The sequence below is a fragment of the Nesoenas mayeri genome (genome assembly GCF_963082525.1).
Source record: "Nesoenas mayeri genome assembly, chromosome: 2".
Taxonomy (NCBI): domain Eukaryota; kingdom Metazoa; phylum Chordata; class Aves; order Columbiformes; family Columbidae; genus Nesoenas; species Nesoenas mayeri.
In genome coordinates this window covers 139,262,785-139,289,930 of record NC_137543.1, presented here as the reverse complement: position 1 = coordinate 139,289,930, position 27,146 = coordinate 139,262,785, and the positions used below count along the sequence as shown (strand labels likewise).

The window sequence follows — 27,146 nt, the reverse complement described above, 5'->3', positions numbered from 1 at the left end:
TAACTCAATGAAGAACTATATTTAGGTAGAGTAATAGAAATAAGTTCTATTTATTTAGTAGCTTTTACGGTAAAGGAATACTGAAACTTATAGCTTCACGTTGCTCTGTTTTTTATTGTACCACGAAGAATGGTGAAGAAAAAACCTCTTCCACTAGTATTCCACTTGGAGTTACAGTTCATGGATTTTGCGGAAAGTTTTCTGTTCAAATGCCATACTGCTCTGTTAAATAAAAAAAAAAAAAAAGGAAAAAATAAATTAACCAAAGGATTTAAATGCAATTGAAAAAGATGCTAAACTGAAGTGTGTAAGCAGTGACAGTCCTTACACTACCTCTTGCTTTTTAGCTTAGAAAAAGTAAATTCCATAGCATGAATGATGTCATCACCAAGAGACCAGTCAGAACATTCAAAGTTATAATTGAAGGGGGAATTGCAGTTGTAAGTGCTCAGCAGTGGTCATGTCTCAGCAAGGAATGAGCTGGCATGGTGGGGCAGGGTGACCCAGCTGGAAGCAGGAACGGCAGAGACTGGGATGACTTAATGTGCAGGAGAGAAATTTCCCCTGGTGATGAGGTAAACAGCCACAGCGTTGTGTAGAGCGGGAGCGCTCAGGGGCCACCTCTGGGCAGCGGAGCTGGTGCTGGGGGACAATCCAGGGCTGGGCTGCGGTGCCCCACGCTGACGCCCACGGGATGGGTGCTGGTGCAAGGAGACACAAGGAGCTGGCTTGTGGCGCATCTTTGTGGACTCCTTGTAGAACTGCTTATGGTGGTAGGACTCCAATCAGTTGTTAGTTACATTTTAAAAATATATATTTTAAGTATAAATGAGTGTTTAATTGTGTCAAGGGGTAAAACTGAAATTGCCCAACATGACCCCACTGAGAAATCTAGTAAATTAGGGGTCTGCTTCATGTAACACTCATAGATGAAATTTCTGTATTGCTTTTAGGGCTTGAAAGGACATATAAACAGAGTTATCTTTTAGCAGTGAAACTGGAGACCTAGGAAAAAGGCAGCAGTTGGGCAGGGTACAGAACAGAGGGCACCAATACTATAAGCAAGAAACAAGTCGAGTTTTCCCCTTCTTGCCAGGATTAGCCAGAACCGTGTACCTGCTTTATCACCAACACAAAGAAAAAAAGTCACTTTTCTGTGCTGATTAGTGAAAGTAACTTGGTTCAGAAGTGTTTTAAAACCTTTTAACTGGTGTAGAAACCAGAGTTCTTACCTGGGTTTTCCCAAACCTTTGAAAGTCTTTTGACAGCCTGCCAGGACCAGTCTGGCATTTTGGAAACAGCTGTTATGCAGCTGACATGATATGATACAGCCTGCAAACAAACCAACCTGCAATCGTGGCTACAAGGCTCCTTCCTGTTTCCAGCATACCGGGCAGCTGAGCTGGCAGGAACTGGAGGTTTCCAGCAAATGAAAACTTGCTCTGTTCACGGCAGCCTTACACACATTTTCTGCTTCTAGGAATCACTGCATGTATTTCAGAATTTTGGTGTTTTCATCTCTATGAAGGCATGACTTTCAGTATTTAAAAATGACATGCAGTTCAAAGAGAAAAATGATTACTGGATTAGGAAAAAAATATTATAAACTGCTCTTTACAGTTGAACTTAACACTGAGGAAATGAGCTTGTTCTAATTTACCATCTTAAAAAAAAAGTTCCAATTTTAATTATTGTAGATGTATTGCTAATAAATAAAGCCCAGTTAGGGGTTATTAAAAAAACCAGCAGCGCTGCACTCTGAGATGAAGAACACTCTCAGGGTAGTTTTTTTGGAAAGTTACCATCCTCTCCCAGAAGAAGCTAAAAGTGAGGTGACAGCAGTGGTGCCAGTGGCACTGAAGAAAGAAAAAACTGAATTCCTAGAGAGTTTTTGGATAAACAATTCAGAAGAATGGTCTCATTTTCTTATTCTGAGAGAGCGCTCACTGAGGGCCGTTCATTACGTTGCTGCCTGAGGTGTGTTCTACTCTCCCGTACCAGCGGTCGTGCCAGGGAACATCGGCGCTGTGAGAGGCAGATACGAACTCAGCATGTGCGTATCTCACAACCGAAGCAATTATCAGTTGACTTCAGCAGGCCCCATGTAATGACAGTTAATACCGTAATACATGCATCTCCTCACCAAGAGCACAGAAAGTATTGCATGTTTTTTTAAAAACTCAAGGCTGATGTACCTTTAAGTCTGGCAAACACGGTCCAAAGGCTTCTAAGAGAAGATTTTCATCTCTGACTGCTTTTTCAAAGTCCGCAAAAGAAAGCTTGCCATCTTCATCATGGTCCTACAAAAGGAAAAGAACTCTTCAGCAAAGGATGATTACTTGCATTAATGGTATTTTTGTTTAATGGGTGTTTTATTGACATAGACTCTATTTTTAGTTTGACTGTATGCAAAAATAATTTTCTTTGGGCCATTAGTCTCTGCTCAGGCAAGATCTGTATCATCTGCTTCTACAAAAAGCATAAAAGGTGGAGCAAGCTCAACTATCATCTCTCATGGCTTTGCTAACAGAATTCCAGAGAAGGCAAAACTTTAATATGGAAAGAGGCTGAGCTGAGAATTGCATGGACAAATCTTAAGCACAGAAATAAATTAAAAGTAGGAGACTTAAAAGCAGGTGATGATGTTAGGATATATTCTGTATATGTACTTATATCATGAGTGTATCTGCACCCTATTAATGAGATCGCATGTACTCTACCCTCGGGGTTTTCATCCTTGTGTTTTTAGTACTTTTGCAATTTAAAAAACCTCCTATTTCTACTGATGTGGCAGCTTAAAACACCGAAAAGGGTTCCAGTGAGCATAAGTACTTTTTAAAATGATATCAAATAAAGGCTTTAAGTGAAGATACATGAGTGGATATGACCAGTGTTCAAGGCAGAGGGTGAAGATGGAAGCCATGGAACCAGTGCAGCTGGTGAACATGCAGGGAGCACAGGTTCTAATGGCCAGAAAAGCTGGGGCAAGGAGCTGTGCAGAGATTTCTGAACAGGAACACTGGCTGCTGGGTGCTTGAGAGGGACACTCCTCAGCACAGAGGAGGGCAGGAGCATGTTCATTACCAATATTTTTAAGTATGAAAATGGTTATCATGGGACTGGATGTACACTTTGTCACAATGCAGTTGTACCTACAGGTGATTGCCCAAAGAGTATTTTTTTTTTTCTCCTTTGAGCAATGCACTCCACAAATGCATTTTTGAATATCAAATCATTAGTTGTTTAGTTATTTGATATGGGCAGCAATCAGAAATATCCTACTCAGACAACTGCCCAGACACCAAATTGAGTCTGGACGTTCTTCAAACTAGTATAAGAGCTTTCTTTTTATGTAATAGGATTATGGACATGATCAGTTTACTTACATTCTTACATATATGGAGATATTATTATGCTTGTGCGTGGACTAGCACAGCCCACCTACCAGCTGGCCAGACATGAGGGTATCCATTTTGGCTACAACCTGCAGGAAAGCTGAGCATGTACATGCTCCAAAGATGAACAAATTGCTGAGCCGGAGCTTGCTTTCTATGTGAGACTAGGCTCAGCACTGTCAAGGGTAAGAGGGACCTTCCAGCTGAGGGTGTGCAAAATGGGTGGGTTTAAGAAACAGAAAACACATAAAAGGAGTTGGAATTCAAGACCTTGTTTTAAGTGAGATTTTTTGACCACCATCATAGGAAGGGAGATTATATTTATTGTTTCAATGAAAATATTGAGACACAGTCCCTGGCTGATCTGGATATGCCAGATCAATCACGGCAACACAAGTTTTATGTTGATAACCCTGAGGTTACTATCTAATAGAATATATAAATTCAATTAAGACATTTCATGATCAATTGATAAAACTCAAATGTGCTTAATAATAAAGCTACTGCAGATGCCTAAGAGTGGAATAAATACAGGTTACGCTTTTGAATTTTCTGTTTTTGACTGGGCATGCATATGTGTGTATGCATATCTATGCATGCTAGTTTCTACATAAAGTTTATAACGCATTCACAAAATAAATTAACAGTTTCATGAGAGGATACTGGACTGAGACTCATTAGATCTGGATTATATTTCTGGCTTTCTGTAGGAGACTCATTTATATCAAGTGTATAACTAATCCCATGGCTCAGAATCTCACTGTAAAGCAGTCACAGTATTTAGTTACCTCTGGAATGTTCTGAGGTTGAGTTAATGAATACTTGAAAGACACTCAAGTATCACAATGAGTAAGTACTTGCCATTTTCTTCAGTGCTATGTCTACCAAGTCTTTAATTCCATCATCAGGATCTTCTTCTGCTGATTGCTTGAGAAGGCTGTTTTTCAGCATCTGAAACATTTCCTCTCTTGAAATGTATCCATCACCATTCAGGTCATAAACCTCAAAACAGACTTTTTTGAAAGATAAAACAATTTAAAGTTCATACAAACTATATCACACACCATTACAGCTGTCACCTATAGACAGAAAATGTGAATTTTATGTTGTATAGCATAGCTATTGAGCCATAGTTACCATATATACTACTTATATATTAAATATATGTCACATTTTGATATATAGACAAGTAAATTATTGGCTATTTACCCTTCATAGTTAAAATATATTTCTGCTGAAATAAATTATCTTCAGTTCACAGAAACCAAGGTAACTTAGAGATCTTAACTTCTCTAAAAGACTCAATTTAGAATATAAAGGAGGTTCTGGCTTGGAAGCCCAGTCTCCCATGGCAGGGACCGCCTGTCTTTATCAAAGGGCTTTGCACCTACAAAACACATCCTAGTTATTTCAGAAGCTGGGTTAGAAAAGGAAAAAGAAGACTAAGCTGTACTAGCATGGAAAAGAGAACTGAACTATCCCTTAATGCAAAGAGGAAATCTCTGTAACAGACTATTTTGAGTATCTGCCTAATTTATCTTCTAATTGTTTCTGCTTCTCTGGAATAAGAAATCTATGACCATAATAAACTTTACTATCCTTCACAAAACTTACTTAAACAAATAAAGCTCTTCAGTTTTGGAACACAAGAGGTTTGGTTTTTTTTCTTGACAAAGCCTACAGTGAAAAACTACTGGCACACACTTTGGCCAGACAACACTGTGTCACCACACACTGGTATATTCCATAGTGCTTACAGCAGGGTTGCTTATTTACTGCCTGTAGTCGCACTGACATACTGAACTACATCCTGGGCACACAACCAAGTGCTGTGACATCCCAGGCCACCTTCCACATGAATTTATTACAGAGTGCATTAGGGATGGCTGATGCTGCAACCTGGGAACTATGGAAACTACATGCTGTCATTCTTTTTCTGCTATACTTTTCCCTACATCCATTTTTATCCCATGCTTCTTAAAATTCTAGATTTCTTGCTGTTTTTTCTCATCTATCTTTCTCCATCATTACTGTGGAGGTTCTCGTGACCATCTTACAAACAGACTCAGTTTTTCCATCTTCCAAGCTGAAAAGCTGCTAAAATTAATGCAACTGCTGCTCTGTCCCCTGCTGCTTGAGCTACATCAGCTTCTTTCTTATTTTGTGTGTGAATAGAAAAATGTATGCTGTCAAAACTGTGTGCTGGAGAACAAGCTTCAGTTCAAATGCTGTTTTTTTGTCAGCAACAAAATAAGGTGGCAGCTGTGATAATGGCATCTTATGCAGGAAAAACTCTGTCTCAGAGAAGCCACTTCAGAACTCAGTTTCATTGGATTAAACTGTACAGAAGAAAACTCTTCAATTACCTAATACTTTACAAGAGTAACTACTGAATTATAACAAAAGCAATATGTAATCTAATGGTTATAAATTCAATGATTATTACTAAATGCTACCATACAGATAAACCTTACATTTAATCCTTTCGTCCAGTGTCCCCCGAAGAAATACTGACAAGCCTTCCACCCATTCCACCACACTGATGCAGTTATCGCAGGCGGTATCAAATATGCGGAAGACTGGGAAGTGTATTAGATACATTTTAAATGTATATAATAGGAAAACACGACCAACAGAATTTTGCTTAAATTCAAAGAAAATTTAAACCCGTATTTTTACTAAAGATGTTTCTTTGCTTTCTCTGAGGTATGATTACCCCTGTCAAATCATTCTAAGCCAAAACAGCTAAGGGGATTTTGCCCCTCAGTTTACTGATCTTCTATTCCAGGATCCTGCTGGGACACAACATTTTGTTTGATTTGTTGCTCTCTTGACTTAAACAACTCCAGGAAGTATGCTTCCATGCAATCAAATAAACCAATATTCCTTAAACTAAGGCATAGTTACATCTAGAAGAGGATTTTAATTACTAGGTTTTATCTCAGAAGATCTTGGAGAAAGTAATCCTGGAAACAATGCATCCAAAGAAAAATAACTCTCTCCTTTTTTTCTTCTCCCTTCCCTGAAGTAATAAACTTTCAGTCTTGCAGCTTCACTATTCATACAGCCTGTAATAGAATAGTTCAAATCCAAGATATCATTCAAAGCATCAACTAACATCTAGAATAATTCATATTTCAGAATGCTAATGAGTAAGTTTGCTACAGGAGTGGCTCTACACTCAGAGCCAAGCATTTTGGAACTGGAAAACAATAGGTTTGCTTTTGCAAATGGAAATCAGCCCCCCTGTATGTAATGTGTCCATGTAAGGTATTTTCAAAGCAACACTTGTCTTGTTGCATAAAGCAGCATCAAGTTTTTTATTTTCTGGCATTTAAATACCAATCCTGCTAGAGAAGAGGAAGATTGTGCCTCTTGGCAGCCTGAGACTAAAAAGGGCAGACTCAGGCCTGCTCCACATCCTCCTCCAGAGCCCTGCACATCAGAGATCATACATGTGACTTTCACAGCACCTGCAAATATGCCCCTCACGTTAGGAATCCGTGAAATCACTGTATTGTCAAGGCGTTATTTGGCTCATTACCCTGACCTCCCAGTACTGCCTGCCTAGTCCTTTCAGCGCTGCTCGCAGCGCTCCTGCTCACTGCAGGAGTCACCTGCTCTTCTAGACTATTTCTGGGACAGAGCAGCGGCTGCAGCTGGAACCACCAGAGCAGAGAGAGGTGACAGCGTGCAGCCCACCTCTGTCATGACACTCCAGTGACTGTGTAAGGAACAGCTGATTCTGGCTGCTTTCCCTGTACAAGAGCATGAGCTGTTCTGAACTGAGGGAAAACTATTCCTTGTAAATAAGAAATGAAAAAAAGGGATCTTTTCTCAGCGGCAGCTCCTGAATGGAATCTTCCTCTGCTGTCCTCACAGGGGTGAGAGGGCACTGCTTTGTCCAGCCTTCCTCACAGGGTCAGCAATGTGCAAATAAAATCTTACATTGTTTTCAGACCCGTCAGCCTCACCTCTGTCCATCATCATGTCATCAGTCAGGCCGAAGGCGCTGTGCAGGGTGTCTCGGAACATGTCATGGTCTAAGCCGACCACAGCATGGCGGTTGCTGGAGCTGGACTTGGCCACCAGCGAGTCGAAGAGCTTGATCAGACATTGCACCTCACTTTTGTTAACTGCACAATCGAAACACAGAATCACAGAATCACAGAATGTTAGGGATTGGAAGGGACTTCGAAAGATCATCCGGTCCAATCCCCCTGCCGGAGCAGGAACACCTAGATGAGGTTACACAGGAATGTGTCCAACTGCGTTTCGAATGTCTCCAGAGGAGACTCCACAACCTCCCTGGGCAGCCTGTTCCAGTGCTCTATCACCCTCACTGTGAAGAAGTTTCACAGTTTAAATGGAACATCCTGTGTTCCAGTTTATACCCATTGCTCCATATCTTATCATTGGTTGTCACCAAGAAGAGCCTGGCTCCATCCTCGTGACACTCAGCCTTTACATATTTATAAACATTAATGAAGTCACCCCTCAGTCTCCCCCAAGCTAAAGAGACCCAACTCCTTCAAATTCTGTTCAAATGAACATATTTTATAACTTAACTTGTTAACACCAGACAGCGGGCACAGGGCACGTACAGCGCCCGCACGCCTCCGGTGTTACCACTAACCTGCCACCCTCCGTCCCGATCCCGCTGCTCCCGGGGGCGGGAGCTGCGCAGGGGCCACGGAACGAGCCCGGGGGCGGCGGGAGCCGCCGGCAGCAGCGGGGGCCCGTCGGGCGGCACGGCCCCGCAGCTCACCGGGCCGGACCCGGGGGACACTCACAGTGCCTGGCGGAGCGGCCCAGCGACTCCGTCAGCTGCTGCAGCCGCTTCCTGCTCATGGCGGCGGCTCCTCTGCGCTGCGCCGCCGCTGCCCTGGCAACGCGGGCGGTGCCGCCGGGGGACACCGCCGGGTCGTGCAGCAGCACACACGGATCTATGGACACAAAGGAACTTGTTATCATACGTTAAAAGATAATTGCAGAAATGTCAAACTTCTACAAATGCTTCTGAAAAGAAGAGCTAAAAATTAACTACCACACACAATACTATTTGTTCATCTGCTGTCAGAAGACAAATCTATGAAAATACTCCCATTCCCACATTGCTCATTTGCTACTTCATCTGACTGCTCAGCCTTGCAACGTGCCTGGAGGTTACCTGCTACCACCCAAAACCCCTATCACCTTTTCATGTACTCGACAGGCACAAACCAGGAAAGCCAAAGGGTTGTGACCAGACTTCTCCTTCAGGAAAAAGAGGATGCCAGAGGAGCCACAAGATATTTGTTAATATACTGGGAAAAGGAACATTTCACTGTCAGTGCTGAAACAGTTTTCTGCGAACTGGCAAAGCCCGTGAGCCCCCTGGGCAGCTGCAGCACTTCCAAAGCACCACAGCAGTGCTGGAGTCACATAGCTGAGCAGAACAAATAGTTATATTCAGACAATTAAAACAACATACCAGCTTACGTATTTGGAAGACTGGGGCTCTCGTTTCCGCTTTTATTTCTTTCTGTTGCAGGTAGTTGTGTAAAAGTCAAATAAGGTATCACACAGGACAGAGCATTTATGCTAAGGTTCATTACAAGTTCTTTTACCAAAAACTGCAACGCCACAACTTAAAAAGAAAACGACCCCAACAAAACCAAACACAAACCCCAAACCCCTACTGTTCACTGCATCTTGCCTTTATTTTAACCTCATTGACAAAACTGTATGTGGAATTGGAAACATCAAGCCCAACGGTAAAAAATATTTGATCAAAATATCCTTACTAGGGTTTAGAGGGACATTGCTGCACGACAATGGTTTATACTTTCTCAAGAACTTCATTTGAAAACTCAGTAGAATGGCAATACTTCTCTCCTAGATTTCAGTTACAGTTTGCAGACTAATAATTAAGGTCTTAACAAAGGTCTTGAAATTCCCAGCATTGGGATGTCTGAAGTATCTGCATGCAACAGAGGTTAGTTAGAAGCTGGCACCTGTGCAACGAAAGACGGGGCAGCTCAGGAGTACAACCTAGTGTGGATCAGCGGCACGGACAGGCAGCTGTTAAAGGCTAATAGGAGGCACAGCAATGGGAACTTCGATGGAAGATGATAATGTGATAATGAGAATTTCACAGAAAACTAACATTGAATGGTTGCTTGTGTTTTCTTGTGTGCACATTTAATTTATAAAAGCTTAGTTCAATTTCTAAAGCAACTAATGTAAAGTAAAACAGCATTATGATTTAGGTCAACATTCTGTAGCCCTCAAGTACAAAAATATAAATACAAACTGTTTAAACAGTATCTTTAATGAGATTCTGGCAGTAGGTTTTTTTTAATCTAACAAGACACATCACGTAACAGATCTGCCACTGAACTTGCTTAGAGTAAAATCAGCTTCAATATGAAGCTGTTAAGGTATCAAAACCCTGCTTTTTACATGCGAAATATCTTCAGCAAGTGTGCACTTAAACACAGCAATGAACTTAACTATTAGAGTAACTAAATACATACATGAAACTCCGCATGTGGATCATATTTCATAGAACTGGTTACAACAAATGATTACCTGCATTTTGTTAATTTAAAAATGGTACAGGTCATGCAAAACAATTTTAAAGATAATGCAAAGAAAGCTACCAGTGTTTGTAAGAAGTGTTCAACTAAACCAGAATTACATTAAATGAAATATGCATATTTACTAGCAAAGATCTATCACTACTGCAAAGAAGCAGAGGTAAAATCTTCAGGTTTTGAACGTCAGTTACACTGCAAAATGTCATTGCTCTTGCTTAATGCAGAAGCACATGCTGAGAAGCCCTGAACTGCTTATTCAGAAAGTCTGTTGACAATAGCTTTGGCTTCCCCAGAATCAGAGAGGCTGCATGGATTCAAACCAGCAGAGATTTGCAAGAATCAAAGGCAAAGGCACCCTATTCAGCCAGCCAAAATGGTAGCATTCCCTTTCTCATAAGCATGGAGACGGTAATGGGGCAGGTGATAAACATTTCTACAAAGGCGGCATTTTAAATGTTATCATTAATTTCCCATTTTGTAAAAGCCATTAGCAGACACCAGCTTGTAATAGTTTATGTATAATATTAAGCTGCAGGATGAACTTGGGATTTTATCTGTCCTGATTTACAAATAAAAGACTATTACTAATGCCTTAAAAGACTACTTTTACTATCTAAGAAGTTTTAACTCTCATTTTCCAGTATTTTACACCTCAGCTGGATTACCATCTCATACTGTTTCAAACATCTAACACTGCTTACTGGAATTTTATAGAAGTTGTACCCCATGTATTAAGCAGCAGGCAATAACAATGGTCTTTTCCAGCACAGCTGCATCTGGCTGGCTACTGAAAGATTAGGAATATTTCTAAAACACAGTAAAACTCATGCAGTTTGGTACAAGTTTGCTGTCATTTCACAGTTTAAGTTTCCTTTAGTCATTGCACTTCTATTGATAGTCTTGTGGTTTTTTTAATTATCATTCCGAATCTGAATCTGAGCCAGCGATCTTCTTTTTCTTCTTTTTACCATGTTTCTTGTGCTTCTTTCTCTTTTTTGTTTTATCCTAAAAAAATAATAAAATTAAATGGAAGTTATTGTATGATAAAATTGCCACTTATTTAATTCTGCTAATGCCAAATGAGAGCACGGAAAAGATATCTTTTACAAAGACATTTCAAAGAGATTTCTATAAAAGCCTATTGAGAAATCACAAAAAGAGAGTTCATATTTTACCCAGTAGTTTGCATTATTATGAGTAGTGTTCAATTTATCTCCATCGTGGTCTGGCTATTTCATACCTCTCACCACTGTCACTATTACATTTTCTAATCTTTTAAATGATCATCCGTGCTTTACAGATTTCTGAGCAAGTAATAAGGAAGTGCTTTGACAAGAAGTGACATCTTACGTGTTTGAGAATAACTAGGGTGTTTACATATTTAAAAGTAAATGCTTGTACTTACTGTACAAAATTTAGTAGTTCAACTACACTTGGCTAGATTCTCCAACACTTGCACTTTGTTTTTTCAAAAACACCATTATGATTTCAATTGTAAATATGAACACACTCAATTAACCCTATTGGATTCAGTCCTGAAATTATTAACCTGATTATTGTAATACAGATGCTGAGAGGTAAAATCTTGCCTTTTTGCAAGCAGAATTTCATATGGAATTCTTGAATAGTTGTGACATTACACAAACAAAACAGTTCTGGTATAAAAGCTTTGTTTATACATATTACTCATACACACCATTCTAAGAAAAAAACCATGGTCCCTAGAAATATTATGGCAAACAGCTTATAAGATTGTGAAAAAACAAAGTCCGTGGAAAATGTGTACTGAGTATCACTGATACTCCCATGCTGGCATTTTTAGGTGACTAATATAAGCCTTCCCTTCACTCTAACTCATCTAGACAACCGAGATGTCTAATTAGGAACACTGCTGCTGACAGGGGAGGAAGAAGATACACAGACATCTCGAGTGGGCATTTAGGATCTCTGATCACTGTGCTCCTGAGGCGCCTCAGGTACAAGTGATGAATCTGAGCTCTGTATCAATCCCTGCTGAACCTTCCTCTCACTTTTACCAACAGCAACCAATAAGCAAAATTGAGAAAAGTAATAGATTGCTGACAGCTTTTGATGTGGTTGAGGGAAGAATTATATTAGTGCATATGTTGCAGTGATGATGTCCTAAGGCTCTTTTCGTGGTGTGGTAGAGGGCCCTTACCAAGGAAGAATTATTCACAACATTAACAAAGGAACAGCACTGATGATATCTGTCTGCCAAACTGTCACTTTACCCACTACTATATAGGTATCAGTAGCTCTAGTACGTTGATACAGAATAAAATATATGCTACAGTAAGTATTAAACTTACACAAATCTCAAAACATCTGTATCTATATAGTGACAAAAATCTACAGTGACAAATTCTTCCTGTAACTGGAGAAGTGACTTCAGCAGATAGAGAAATTGTTAATTTAGATTCATGTGACAATAGACTTGCTATAAAACATTTGTATTACTGAAAAATGTGAAATTGGAAACTAACCAAGTCCATAGTATTCCTATCTTAAAACTAAAGTATAAGCAAAAAGGATACTTGCTGTTTTCTCTTTTTCCTCATTGTTTTTCTTCTTTTTCGCTTGCACCTTAAAAAAAGAAAGTTAAATGCAATGGGAGAGCAGCATTTGAAATGCTGTTTCAGACAAAAGTTTGAGCTTTTGTTGAGTATAAATGAATGATGGCACAACAACAGTAGAACATACTGAACAATAACCCAGAAAGAAGCACTGGTTATCTGTGTTATATTATAGAATACATATCATCCTATAAACATCTAATTTGGGAACACACTCTGCTTTTAATACACAGCAGAACAAGAAACAGCAGAGATATAAAATTACTAAGCTAATAATGTGGTAAAAATTCTTAATGAAAAGACACAATACATTGGAGCCTTCCCAAATTTTGTAATCCTACAAGCATACAAATCCTCAAAGCACATTTATACAAGAGCAAAATTATTACACCCAATTTTTTTTAATTGACTGGAAAACGGAGACAAAAAATTTTAGTCATCTTGAGATCTGCCTCCTATCTACTCACACACATCAGAGAGAAATCTTGTGAAGGACACCACACCAATCACTTACCTTAATTTCATTGAGCTCTAAAATATCCACAAGAAGTTGAAAAATTTCAAGAAAATTAATTCAAAATTATTTGTGGGAGACAGAAGCTGTACTAACCAGTTCTTATTAAAAGTTTTTATTAAAGAGAAAAATACAAACAATTTTGAATATGCTACACCCTTTAAATTCAACTCTACACAGCAAACAATTTCAACAATGTATTAAATCTAAGCTAGTTTGTTCATTCACTCACACAAATCAGTAAGGTAAAAAACATTATAACATCTGAAACCGAGGTTTCACACTGACCTCCTCTGTCTGATCCGATTCTGATAAGGATTCCGATGATAAATGTCCATCACCACGATCGGCTTTCTTCCTTTTCCTGCGGTGATTTTTGCCTTCCTGCACAAAGTAATATATTTGTGAGTAAAGTAAGGCCTTTCAAATTTTACAAAACTTCTGCTTAAAACTTAGATTAAAATACTATTTGTAGGTTGTGAAATATTTTTAAATATTGTTGACATTAAACTAATGATTCATCATCAACAAAATGCCTCACCAATTGTTAAAATGCTTTTAGTGGAAATATTTTTCAGTGTATTCCTTTCTCGTTACCAAGATACAGCAGCCTTCTGAAAGTGGGAGGAATAATACTACAATGTAGTCTCATTTGAATGTAAATAACAACACATGAAGGAGTAAAAAAAATAAAATGTTTCACCATTTTTAAATACTGCTGAGTAAATGGAGATGTCTCAATATACACATTTAAACATCGCAGCTTCAGACTCTTGCTTTGTTGGTGAAATTAAAAGAAAAAGCTCCCTCTGTATTTATGTCCAACCAGGATAAGCTGTACCTGCCAGCTGCACTTCAACACTTTATACAGAATCTCAGTATACTTAAAAGGACAGTCTCTTTTAAAAATGATTTTTATATGTTGATGCTGTATGAGATCTGTTTTATGAGCTCCCTCCCCTGCCCCACTTCTCGCTTTACTCTGGATCAGGCGAGGTGTTCCTAAGACTGAATCCACTTTCTTCCATTAAATTTTTAAGGCAAAAAACTGAAAAAAATTCTTGCTAATCCTGTTTTTGCAAGGTGGGATCACACATCTCAGCTGTGCTATTTAGTGTATCACAGGTAACTCAATCCTTTCCCAGAAGTACTCATGAAAAGTACACATGATGCAACCCATTGGAGAGACAAGGCGTCTTCAGGTAGCGGAAGACCTCCAGTCCCCAAATGCCCTTTGCTTTTGGAAGATGTGTGAAAGTAGCATTACAGCCTAACCAAGAAAAAGGGGCTATAGCAGACACTTGTTGAAGAGAAGCTACTCAAAGTTAAAAGGAGTTGGTAGGAAATTGAAACTGTGAAACAGAAGCAGGATCAAGGAGAAAAGGAAAAAAAAAAACATCTAGTAAAAATCTATTTAAAAAAAAATCAAATCAACGTATTTGCCTTATGCATAGAGAATTTGTACATCAAAGTCAATACTGCTGACTAGAGCAGTAGAGGCCTATCTGGTAAGAGAGGTAACTGGAGAGAAAGACTAGGGTGGACTCTGAAAGCACTGTTAGTTTACACATAGGGTAGAAATAATTACTTGCATTTAACATAATAGAAGGAAGAAGGTCCTCCTGTGTGTACAAAATGGTGAGGTGGTGGGAGGGAGACAGGGTTTTCATGCTCAAAGAAAAGACAGAATAAGGTAGCTTTTCCTAAACTAATACATTTTTCTCTGGAATTTTTCAAAGCTGTCCTAAGTACAATATCTATAATTATAACTACACTTAGATAAATATATCCTCTGCTTGATCTTCCTTAATTTACAGCAACAGTGTCCTACGAAGCATACTGCATGTATTTTTAGCTCAATATGACTGCTCAAGATAAAATCCAAAATAACTAGAATTGAACTGATCTACTACAGTCCATTAGATACTTTCGTCATTTACCTTCATAACAAAACCAGATCCAGCAGTTTCCACTAACAACAACTAATAAAACAGGAGCTGAACCCAACTAAAAGTCAGCCTCAAACTGAGGGTACTGAATACCTTTTGACTATGTAGTTTTGGACAGAAATTTTCCATGGGTCTAAATTAAGGTATACAATATTAAAAAAAACACCACCACCACCACCAAACTCCATTATGTATGTAAAATGCAGTTCTCATGTAAGTATTTCAGGAGTTAAAATACCTTATCTTTTTCATAATCTTCCTTTGACCTTTTCTTTTTTGTGGTATCCTAAATAGAAAGAAAAACATAAACCATTACAAAATCATTTCAGGAAAAAAGCAGAAATCCCCAAAGCAGTCTGACCATTGTCTCTCTGTGTACTGAAGATCATTCTTCAAAGTTGTTCTTTCTATCTTGCAGGAAAAAATATGAAAAAGCCATAATTTGGATGCAGCTGCTAATGTTCTGAACCAACAGTGTGAAAAGGTCTGGATGGAACCAGACAATGGCACATTTGCAGTACATGTAGAGATCCTCTGGAAAGGATACCAGCTATCACTAGACATAGAATATACATCTGACATGTAACAGTCTGGAGTCTCTATTTTCTCCCCACACCCATCTCTGCTGACCAAGCAGGAGTTAAGCAGACATTTCCATGGAGTTTTCTGCCTTCCAGTTTCAGCAGTTAAGGGTATCTCTGTGTTACTTCATGTAGCAAAAGTTTTCAAACTCCTACTAGCACAAATTGATAGGTGTGTGCAGACAGTGATTCGTAACTGTTTATACCACACCGAATTAGGTATTCCAGTGAAAGCCTGTGATAAAGTCTACACACAGACTCTTAACAACTCACTGTATTATTAATATTCATGCAAGAAGTACAGTTACTATCCACTGTAACATAGGATAAATGCTAACATAACAGAACAAACTGGCTCATATATCTCCACATTTTTGTTCATTGAGTAAACTTGTGTGTGCTCTCAAAATAGAGCAATGTAAAGTAAAAAGATGACCTCTGTTTAATATGCATTTGGGAAAGGCTTCGTTCTCCAACAGGAAACTACTCTGTCCACAGATATTTAGAAAGGCAATATTCTGGCCACTGATATCCTGCAATATCTGTATTTTCACAGATTGTGATCAATTGAATAGCATAATCACAAAAATTCCACAGAATGTTTTATTTGTTTAAGTGTTAGTGTAGTATTTAAACTAAATTTTTGAGCAGCACAAAAGCTCCTAATGTCTGAACTCAGAAAAATAGCTAACAACTGCTGCAAGAAAGCATGTTCATTTTCTAAACATCAAATTATTTCTGTGAGGCATTGTGGCCAGTGGACATAGATTCTTGATTAAATCTGGAAGATAAAAGTGCAGCTCAGCTACAATAAGAATGCATGGCTTTAAATTTGGAAGATTAAGAAATATTGATATACCAAAGTCAGAAATGCTTTTGTCTTTATAACACAGATCAAGAAAACTTGCCAAGGGTAGCACGCATTTACCTTGCTGTCTGACTCAGATTCAGAAGTTGAGCTTGCTGAAGATTTCCGTGAGGACCGATACTTCTTTTTCTTTCTTTTCTTCCCTTGTTTTTTATCCTATCCACAAATATTGAAGGAAAAAGGATAAACACAACCCTGAATTTATTCTCACTAGGACTGAAGACCTACATTGAATGTAAATAATAGGGAACACCAAATTCCTACATGTTATCATGTTGCCTTGAGGAATCAAGTACACTACAACTGATTTTTTTACTGGAAGACCTTCGTAACTCTTCTGCATTAAAAATGTAAAGTGGTAAAAAAATCCAGGTTCGCAAGATTCTGTTTATTATTTAGATGTGTGCTGTAGAATCTGATCATCTGTAGCAAAGACTTTTGCTAAAAAGTAAATGTGGTATTTTTGCATTTTTATGATTAGATGGGGGATTCTATTGAAAAAGCATACAATTCAATGTTAAAACAGAAATGGATCCAGTTTACATGCCAGTCAGCCAAAATTAATAGCATTCATAAAGAAATTATTGGACACATATATACCTAAAAGTCACAACTTTTGTTATATGTATCAAATAAATAACAATTAAATAGTTTTATGCAAACCAAGCCCTCAAACAATATTCCAAAATGTGTTACCAAAATCTATGTTAACTAAGCCTCATGAACAAAACATGTTAAATTCTAGTAAGTTAGTTGTTACCTCATCTTCTGAGTCAGATGAACTGCTGGAAGAATCAGAGCTTGATGAAGAAGAGGAAGATGAAGACAACTTGACCAAACACAACAAAAAGTGAAGCTTGTGAGATGCAGCATTTTGTCTGGCAAATAGTCAAAAGTCCATCCAAACACTCTCTTCATTTACAAAATATTACCAATGAAATTTTACTTCCAAGAAGCTGGTCTTACAAAGTTTTAATTAATTAAAACTAAAAAGTGACTTTAACATTTTTAATTTAATCACGTATATTTAATGCTCTTTCCCCCACTTGAAGCAGAAGTAAAATTCTCCTTGCATAGCATGTAAGCCACCTCTCTCAATTAAAAAATACCCCCAGTCAGTTTAACAGCTAAATTCAAAATTAGTTATACTTTCTCTTTCCAAGAGAATTTAAATGACAAACAGGAATAACCTCACAGCAAAAAAAGTTCAGAAAACTGAAAATTTTGCTCACCCTATTAGATTTCTTCTTTTCCTTTTTCTTTTTCTTAAAAATAGAATAAAACAAACGTTATTTTGGCATAATGTTCTTTCCTCGTGCATTTAGGTTTATGTACTTTGATGCTGGCTTTTAAAACATATTGACAATATTTTGTATTGGTAGCATCGATAATAAATCCAGTTCCAAACACAGATTGTATGAAATTAAAAATAACTTACCTCTTTCTTTTTGGAGGAACTCTCGTTTCCACCCAGCAATTTCTCCCTGTGTTTTTCCAGTTCTTTCCTCCAATTCTGACAACAAAACCAAACAAAAACAGTGACAGGAGTGTCATTTCCAAACAGCTTTTTTGAGAGCTTTTTCAAAATCCTGTCCTCTACCTGACTTTATAGTTTTCACAAAACCCATAGAAAATAAACAACATATTAACCAATGCTACAATGCATTTGATTTGACAGAAGATGAATATTCATTGAAATACCATGTTAGTTCACACCTTAGTGTTCACGTTATTTGCATTTAAGAGATTGTCATTAATCTTAAAGGTCGTCAATTATGGTATTTTTGGTTTTGTATCACAGTGTTCTTGCTTGAGCACTTTAGCAAGCTAGGGCACCCTACCAGAAAATTTGCTATTTTGTCTTAAGTTTTAAGATAATCTGAAACAAAATCTCAAGACAAATTCTCCTGGCCCTTCTTCAATGTTTGCATGTCTCTAGTGTCTGTTTTGGGCCTTGCCGGTGTCAAAAATGATTAGAATATTAAATTATTATACACATCTTCATAGAAATGCTATTATTTTTGTTAGATCAAGCTACTGCATGGATAGAAGTCTCCTCTTATGCCTCCATTTCAACCCCTCACAAGGTCTCTAGGTCTACCTAAAATCCCCCCTTCAAGAGCTCTGAAATGTCCAAGGTGTCCCCATTACGCTAAAAGCCTGCTAGCTTCATCCTGTGCTATTCCTGCTTCCTATGTCAGGCACATCATGTGTTCTCCTCTTTATTATTATTATTCTGATCCTCCCTTTCCTCACAACAAATCTATACTGGTATTGCATTGGAAACCAATGATAATCCACATATTGTGCTGAAGGGACAGAAATACCAGGAATGAACCAAGATTACACCTGTGCAATGCAACGTGATACACAGATCCCTGAGTCAGCATACTGTGAAGCAGCTCAACAGTGCCCAGAGGACATGGCAGGTTAGCCAGAAAACAGCGCTGAGTGTCATGCACTTCCATGGTCCAAGGTATTACAGTATCTACGCAGTATTGCAGTGGGTTATACACTGATGTATCAGCTACTCAGAGTTACCTGAGGGGTCTCTAACAACAGCCTGTGCTTTATTAGGCAGGTGTTCTCTTTAAATTGCTTTAAGATTGTGCTAGTGATACACTTCAAACAAAAAAGCACAAGATCTATCATTACAATAGGAGAGATGGCATGCCATTCAGAGACTTAAAATCTTTTCAACCACTCAGAGATTTGTTCTTAGGAGCTTTAGGAAGAACACATAGCCATTTCACAATGCCCTGCGCCCCTTCCTACCCTTCTGCCATAATGAAAGGCTGTTATCTTCTATCCATGCCAGTTTCAATTATTTCACAATAAAGCAAAGATAAAAGCAGGAAAAGAATAGGATAAAAAACTAAACCAAAACCACCAAGCTAAACCCCACAGAGCACAGAACAATCAATCCTCTCAGAACAGCACCCCATGACCCTCCAAATACTGGTATAACTTCTTAGGCAAGAGGTACAGCAAAAGCAGAGGTGCTGTGCCCTTCCAGTAGCAGAAGAGGAACATAATCTACTCAACCAGAAACTTCCACACAATAACGACGACTATTGCTTGAAGCTTATCCCAAGATACTAGAATGCAAGAAGGAACAGGAACACTGAAATTCATTGTATACTAACTTCTTTCATGTATACACCAGGAGTTATATGTGAAACTTTCTTATATTGTGCTATCTCCTGTAGGCACTGCACACAAGCATCAGAACAGCTGCATTTCTACCGGGGAACCAGCATGGAATGTAATCAGCTTAGGATGAGAGAGAGAGAAGTGCTTTATAATCCTATCTGTATTACTGAAGGCCATTCTTTGTGCCTTCTCTTGCATTAATGTTATATGTACATTCCTTGCCAAAGACATCTGTTTCCAGTAATATACCTCTTTTCAACGTATTTGGATTGTGTGACCTTAAATGAGTCACAGTTAGCACAACAGACTTTGATTTATCACACCAGCAAATGCACGAGTTCCATTTATTAACATAAAAATAAGCATTTGTATAACTATATGTACATTTATGAAAAGTTCAAGTTTTATTCAGCAGCAATTTTCAAACTTTTTATATAGTGTTTCTCTGAACAGAGAGTAGCTCTTCATTGGTTAAAGTGGTAACCTTAACTTCCGATATAAATGAAACAAAACGTTTACTCATTAAAAGCTTGGGTGAAGTGAACTATTATGGGTACCTAGTGCCGTTAAAGATAATGGTGGAAAAGTAGCATATATGAGAAGAAGAATCAAATATTAACATACTAACAACATTACGAACCTCATTCATCTTTTCTTCAAATTCAGCCAAAGCCTTGGATCCTTTCTTTTTCTTTTCTAGTTGCTCTTTCACTTCTTCCCTACATAAAAAGGGTGATAGATCACAATTAAAAATGCTTTCTTCAGCGTCTAACTTTTTGTAGGGTTTTTTGAAGTTTAGCTTTGGCCGAACTTCCAACAGAAAGAAGAATGAAAGCATCTTAGATGTTATGTATATGGTAACCTAACCCTAATAACTTAAGTACAGTAAGCTAAATCCCCCTGAAAGATCTAAAGCTACCTTTGCAATGAGATAAATCATTCTCTAATGTCTTAGAAGAGGAGGCAAAATGCACTGAATGTAAGGTAAGCTGTTGATAATATCTCAAAGTGATTATTTTCTTGGGTAGGGTAAACTGTGTGCTACGAATATACTAGCAAAATATTTTTCTAGAGATTACTTTGTTTAAAAAGCACATATATCTGCAGGCTTCAGGTATTAGGATTTGTGAGACAGCTAAAATGACCAACATTTTCCTCTTCTGAGAGACTGTTACCAAAATATCTAAAGACAAATGACAAATATGCATTTCAAAATGAAATACTATCGTGTTTAAAAGAGGAGAATGAATACATATATAGAAGAGAATACCTTGGTCAGAGACAAGGAATCTTTCAAAGTATATTACTGGGTATTCTGGGGAGGAGGTAAATACCAGTGTCATTTTAGTAAGAGGAAATAAATCTTTCACTCAAAAGGTCACAAGGGCAGGCAAATATTACCACTTACCATGTTGGTCTTGGCCTGTTCAAGTAGTCTTGTATTGTTGGTCCTGAAGTTTGGGCAGGACCTCGTGCTCTGGCCATAGCTATGGGATTCATATAAGCCTTGAATATGAAGCAAGAAACATAAAATTCATTAGCTGCGCTATGATACCATAATCTGTCCTTCTTGTTCTTCACAGAAGCTTTTTCTCACTCACTGAAAAATAATTCTGACTTGTTTCTAGAAATAAAAAATATTTAACTAAACCAAGTTTAATCAGTCTGGCAGAAAAACTCAGGTAAGTTGCTTTCAATTTGAGTTATACTGTGGCAGAAAAAACTCATCCACAAAGAGACCATGTTCCTTACAATGATTCCCCTCAGCTTTGCAAACTGAGTACAGTATCATGATAGGTGAAATATTTTTGCTTGGGATAAGGAAAACCTAATTAAATTTCAGCTCTTATTCTCTGGGACAACTGATCCTATGCCTTTTTAAGTTCTGCTCAAAATGGATGAGAGCAGATTCAACAAATTCTGCATGAAGTTTCTTGCAGTAACACCAAAATAAACAAGCAGTGGTGCTCAGCTACAATTATGCATATATAAAAAATTCTGTGACTTTGAGCTATTTTAAGGAGGAAAAAAGCCCTACAAAACTCTCTAAGCCCCAATGTTATGAAGTGTTCCATCTTTCAAATCCATGCATCCACTTCATATTCACTTTAAATATGTAATAGGTTATAAAAGATGAATTTAAAACTTAGAATCCATAATCCACCTCAGCAATTAATGGAAAAACTCTAATCTAGCAAATAATTCCTCAAATTTTTTTAATGCAATAACACTTGGCTCATGCAAAAGGGAGGTACATGTACCCCTGTACCTCATGGGCTTTTATCACTACGTCATCCCAACACTTCACTATTTACTTTTGCATAACTTGCATAATATAACATGCACCATTCTTGGGCTTTCGTTGCACAATCTGAGATACAAGATTTTGTAGATTCAAAATAAAGATGTGACCATATGTGTAGCTCTTACATCTCCAAGGCTGTTTATTATCAGGCCAACAGCAGCAGCTGCTGCCGCCCTTCTGTCCCCCCACACTGCAGCAGCAGTGGATGCAACACCGCTGGGTTTTTGGCCTAGGCTATGGGCAGGCTGGTGGCCCCCGGCTGTCGAGCTACATTTAGTCCTGGAAGAGGGACTGCGGGCTCTGCCTGGGAAGGAGCAGCGGGCCAGGGTAAGCACATCCCATGGTCCATCAGGTGGACCACATTGAAGCAATCAGAGGACTCTTTCAGGTGGACCACTTTGACTCACGTTGACTTTGTAACTCTAAGGGTGACATTTGCTGCCATTTCTTGGGGCTTTGTTTTGTTGCTTTAATTCACACAAAAAGGCTAACTGACATAGGCAAATAAATGCTGTTGTATGACAATTTAACTAGTTTAATCTCAGCTTGGCACCCTCTTTTGTAGCCAGGTGGATGCATATGCTCAAGTAGTTATAGCACTTAAAGATACATATTCACATTATTAACTCTAGCATTTTATTGTATTACAAATCTACAAATGAGTAAAAATTTTGCAGTTGAATTCAGCTTTGATTGAAGAGAAGTTCCTTTAGCAATGCACGATGGCAGTATTTGAACAGTTTTAATTAAACAAAGGTAGCTTCAATGTACTAGATCCACTAGGGAAGACAACAGGAATGTATTTCATGACTTGGCTTACTCCAGTGAGCAAAGTGAGTCAACTCTTTTTGCTTACCACTCAAGAATTTAGATACGAAAGCTCAAGCTTCTTATATAATTATTATTCCTAAAATTAAGGTTTCTCGCTGCTCTTAAATAAAAATTAATTACTTTCTTACCTGAGCTAACCTGAAATGAACACCCTGCTGCCCCCCAACAAAACTCTCTACCTGCAGAAGAAGCTACAACTGTTAAATGTTAATTTTCTATTTCCTCACACAGACCCCATATAACTACTTAAGAAGCTTCCTCCATTCAGTGGCTTTAACTTTCTGGTAGCAAGCACATAATATTGCTCCATATTCCACAATTAGGAAATTTATGTATTAAAACATGTTCTTATAATTTCAAACACATTTATTTATGAAGAATTAATTTGTCAATAAACATTTCTTAGAGGTATTTACAATACTTTGTCAAAATGCATGTCACTAGCCAGAGAGAGCACAGAAATGCATTCTCAATAAAGGAAGCGCTTGTCTGAACATTTGTTTTCTTCTTTTGGCAGTTGCTCAAGAAGTTATTGAAAGGTATTCATTGTATGGCTTTTATGCTCATGAAAAGCATGAATTCAGTTAGCTGGGATTGTCTGGGCAAGCAATGCAGTTACTGCTTTGCAAGTATCCTGCAGATGTGAAAAAAAAAAAATCCATCTCTAAATAGTTAAAATGATGGTGTATTTAAGAAATGACACGGGAAAGAAGTAACAGGTGGAAAGTTCTACAACCACAGAGGAGGAGCAAAAGGTTCTATATTGTAACTTGTCTTTACTAACAGCCATCATGGCATAAAGAACCTTATATAGGAATATAAAGATTTGTGGGCATTGGTAGGTACATCCTCCTGACTGTCCTATTAGAAAAAAATTAAGAATAAATAGACACTCAAGTACACAGAATCACAGAATGACAGAGTGTTAGGGATTGGAAGGGACCTCAAAAGATCATCTAGTCCAATCCCCCTGCCGGAGCAGGAACACCTAGCTGAGGTTACACAGGAATGTGTCCAGGCGGGTTTTGAATGTCTCCAGACTAGGAGACTCCATAACCTCCCTGGGCAGCCTGTTCCAGTGCTCTGTCACCCTTACTGAGAAGTTTTTTCTCAAATTTAAGTGGAACCTCTTGTGTTCCAGTTTGAACCCATTACTCCTTGTCCTACCATTGGTTGTCACCGAGAAGAGCCTGGCTCCATCCTCGTGACACTCAGCCTTTATATATTTGTAAACATTAATAAGATCACCCCTCAGTCTCCTCTTCTCCAAACTAAAGAGACCCAGCTCCCTCAGCCTTACCTCATACTGGAGATGTTCCACTCCCTTAATCATTTTCGTTGCTCTGCACTGGACTCTCTCCAGCAGTTCTCTGTCCTTCTTGAACTGAGGGGCCCAGAACTGGACACAATATTCCAGATGTGGTCTCACCAGGGCAGGGTAGAGGGGAAGGAGAACCTCTCTTGACCTACTAACCACCCCCCTTCTAATACACCCCAGGATGCCACTGGCCTTCCTGGCCACAAGGGCACAGTGCTGGCTCATGGTCATCCTGTTGTCCACCAGCACCCCCAGGTCCCTTTCCCCTACACTGCTCTCTAATAGGTCATTCCCCAACCTGTACTGGAGCCTGGCGTTGTTCCTACTCAGATGCACGACTCTACACTTGCCCTTGTTATATTTCATTAAATTTTCCCCTGTCCAACTCTCCAGCCTGTCCAGGTCCCACTGGATGGCAGCACAGCCTTCTGGCGTGTCAGCCACTCCTCCCAGCTTGGTGTCATCAGCAAACTTGCTGATAGTACACTCTATTCTCTTGTCCAAATTATCAATGAATATATTAAATAATACTGGCCCCAGTACTGACCCTGGAGGCACTCCACTAGATACAGGCATCCAACTGCACTCCGCCCCATTGACCACAACTCTCTGGCTTCTTTCCTTCAGCCAGTTCGCAGTCCACCTCACTACCTGATCATTCAGACCGCATTCCCTCAGTTTAGCTGTAAGGATGCTGTGGGAGACTGTGTCAAATGCTATACTTAAGTCAAGGTAGACCACATCCACTGCTCTGTCATCATCTATCTACCTCGTTATGTCCTCATAAAAGGCGATGAGGTTGATCAAGCACAATTCCCCTTGGTGAAGCCATGGTGACTGCCCCTAATGACCCTCTTATCCTTGATATGGCACCAGGGATAAGATGTTCCATCACTTTCCCAGAGATGGAGGTGAAGCTGACCAGTCTATAGTTACCTGGGTCCTCCTTCTTGCCCTTTTTGAAGACTGGAGTGACATTTGCTTTCCTCCAGTCTGCAGGCACCTCTCCCATTCCCCAAGACTTGGCAAAGACGATGGAGAGTGGTCCAGCAGTGACCTCAGTCAGCTCCCTCAGCACCCCCAGGTGCATCCCCTCCAGACCCATGGATTTATGGATGTCCAGATTGCCTAATTGCTCCCTAACCCAGTCCTCATTAACCAAGGCAGACTCCTCCATTGTCCCGATTTCCTCTGTGGCCTCAGCAGCACAGGGCTCCTCAGGACAGCCTTCAGTAGAGTAGACAGAGACAAAGAAGGCATTCAGTAACTCTGCCTTCTCTGTATCTTCTGTCACCAGGGCACCCACCACATTCATCAGTGGGCCTACACTGCCTCTGGTGTTAGTTTCATCTGCCATGTATTTGAAAAAGCTCTTCCTGTTGTCCTTGACCCCTCTTGCCAGGTTTAATTCTAAGGAGGCCTTTGCTTCCCTAGTTGCCTCCCTACACCCTCTGACAACAGCCTTATATTCTCCTCAAGTGGCCAGCCCCTCCTTCCATGATCTGTAAACTCTCCTCTTCCACTTGAGCTTACCCAGCAGTTCCCTGTTTAACCACGCAGGTCTCCTGGCTCCCTTCCTTGACTTCCTATGTGTCGGGATGCTCTGATCTTGTGCCTGGTAGAAGCAGTCCCTGAACACTAACCAACTCTCTTGGGCCCCTTTACCTTCAAGCAGCCTCGCCCATGGGATTTCCCCTAGCAAAAGGTCAATACATTTCATAAATAGGCTGGGTCTTGCAGTTTAACACCATCAGCTCTTCCTCATTATGCCTCAACAAGTAAATAAGGGCACTTAGCCATCCATTTGTGTAATGTGTATGTTCACCATGCCTATTACATATTATTCCACCAATGTAAACAAAGACATTTCCCTGAATGGATCTGAGTACAAACTCATAGCATATACCAGAAAGTAAGAAAGGGGGGGAAAAAAAAGGTGAAAGTCTTATGACTTGTTTTTAATCATAAACCCCAGAAATTGTAAATTTACAATGCCTAAATGAAACATGAGCATAAGGTGAATGGCTAACTGGTATGAAAAAGTTTAAAGAAAAATACAAGGAGGCACAAACAGTATAAAATTAAGCTCCTCAGTCAGTTGCTTAGAAGCACGTTTTTGGCCTCTAACCCCAGTTCCCGAGGTCAGCACAGCGCTGCATTAAGCTCGCTACAGCTAAACGCCAAGTTTAAGGAAATACGGCTTAGTGACGATCCGAGCTGCTTCAGCAAATGCTGCAACTCCCACTGAGAACATTGTATTTTCGTCAGGACCAGGCCTGCATCTTAATCATCTCCATTTAGCAGATCACAAAGCAGGCGTCAGTCACGACGGCTGACAGGTTTGACAAGACGATCAGGGGTTGTTCAGAATCGCGGGCAGGCGCCCGCCCGCGCAGGGACACCCCGCACAGGGCCGCCAGCAGCCTCGGCCCCGCTCCCCGGGGCGCCCGCCGGCTCCGCAGGGCTCGGCCGCCTTTGTTCTCCGGCGGCGCGGCTCCCGGAGGTCCCGCAGACCGGCCGCCGCGGATCCCGCCAGCAGCGCTCCAGAGCCTCCCGCCCGCCGCGGCGCAGGCCCGGCGCCCCGCTGCTCCCCCGCTGAGGGGCGGCGGCCCCTTCTCCCCGCCCCGGCGGCCGCAGCACGGGAATGGGCCGGACAGGCCCACATAGGCCGCCCAGCTCCCCACAGCTTCCCCGCCGGGGCCCGCCCGGAGGCGCCGCCGCCGCGGTTGTGGCGGACCCCGGCCTGGTCACCGCCTCCCCGCCCAGCTGCCCACGTTACTCACCACCCGGTTGTCCCGCTTCCCCATGGCGCCGCTGAGACCCTGCGCCGCCGTCCGCCGTGAACCCGGCCCAACCCAGGGCCCTTTCCCGGCGCCCGGGAAGCCGCGCTGCCGGAGCCCGAGCCCTGCTCGGCCCCCAGCAGCCGCCGAGCTGCGGGAGCGGCGATGGCGGCGGGCACACAGCGCCGCCTGCTGGCGCCGCCGCGCTACCACGGCCGGAGCGGCGCCTGTCGGCCGGCGCGGGGCGGCCGCCAGTGCCCGCCGCAGCTCCGCCCCG

At 40.2% G+C, this 27,146-nt stretch overlaps 1 protein-coding gene across 4 annotated transcripts; it reads right to left on the bottom strand.

Moving 5' to 3' along the window:
- Positions 1 to 26: 26 nt before the first annotated feature.
- FAM133B (family with sequence similarity 133 member B) lies at positions 27 to 27,146 on the bottom strand. 4 transcript variants are annotated; one of them, XR_013921892.1, is made up of 15 exons: positions 26,873 to 27,146; positions 21,044 to 21,141; positions 20,276 to 20,354; positions 17,921 to 17,995; positions 17,715 to 17,747; positions 17,243 to 17,311; positions 16,543 to 16,638; positions 15,272 to 15,319; positions 13,373 to 13,468; positions 12,532 to 12,580; positions 5,870 to 5,974; positions 4,257 to 4,408; positions 2,196 to 2,300; positions 1,349 to 1,534; positions 103 to 222 (listed from the first exon to the last, which is right to left on the bottom strand). XR_013921892.1 is itself a non-coding variant. In XM_080340340.1 (14 exons), exons 1-14 carry the CDS (start codon positions 26,894 to 26,896, stop codon positions 172 to 174), a joined length of 1,080 nt encoding a protein of 359 aa, XP_080196466.1. In that variant the 5' UTR covers positions 26,897 to 27,034; the 3' UTR covers positions 27 to 171. The 4 variants fall into 4 exon arrangements, 3 of the variants coding, with proteins under 3 accessions (XP_080196466.1, XP_080196467.1, XP_080196468.1); XM_080340340.1 differs by lacking the exon at positions 1,349 to 1,534 and having other exon boundaries at positions 27 to 222; positions 26,873 to 27,034; XM_080340341.1 differs by lacking the exon at positions 103 to 222 and having other exon boundaries at positions 1,474 to 1,486; positions 26,873 to 27,034.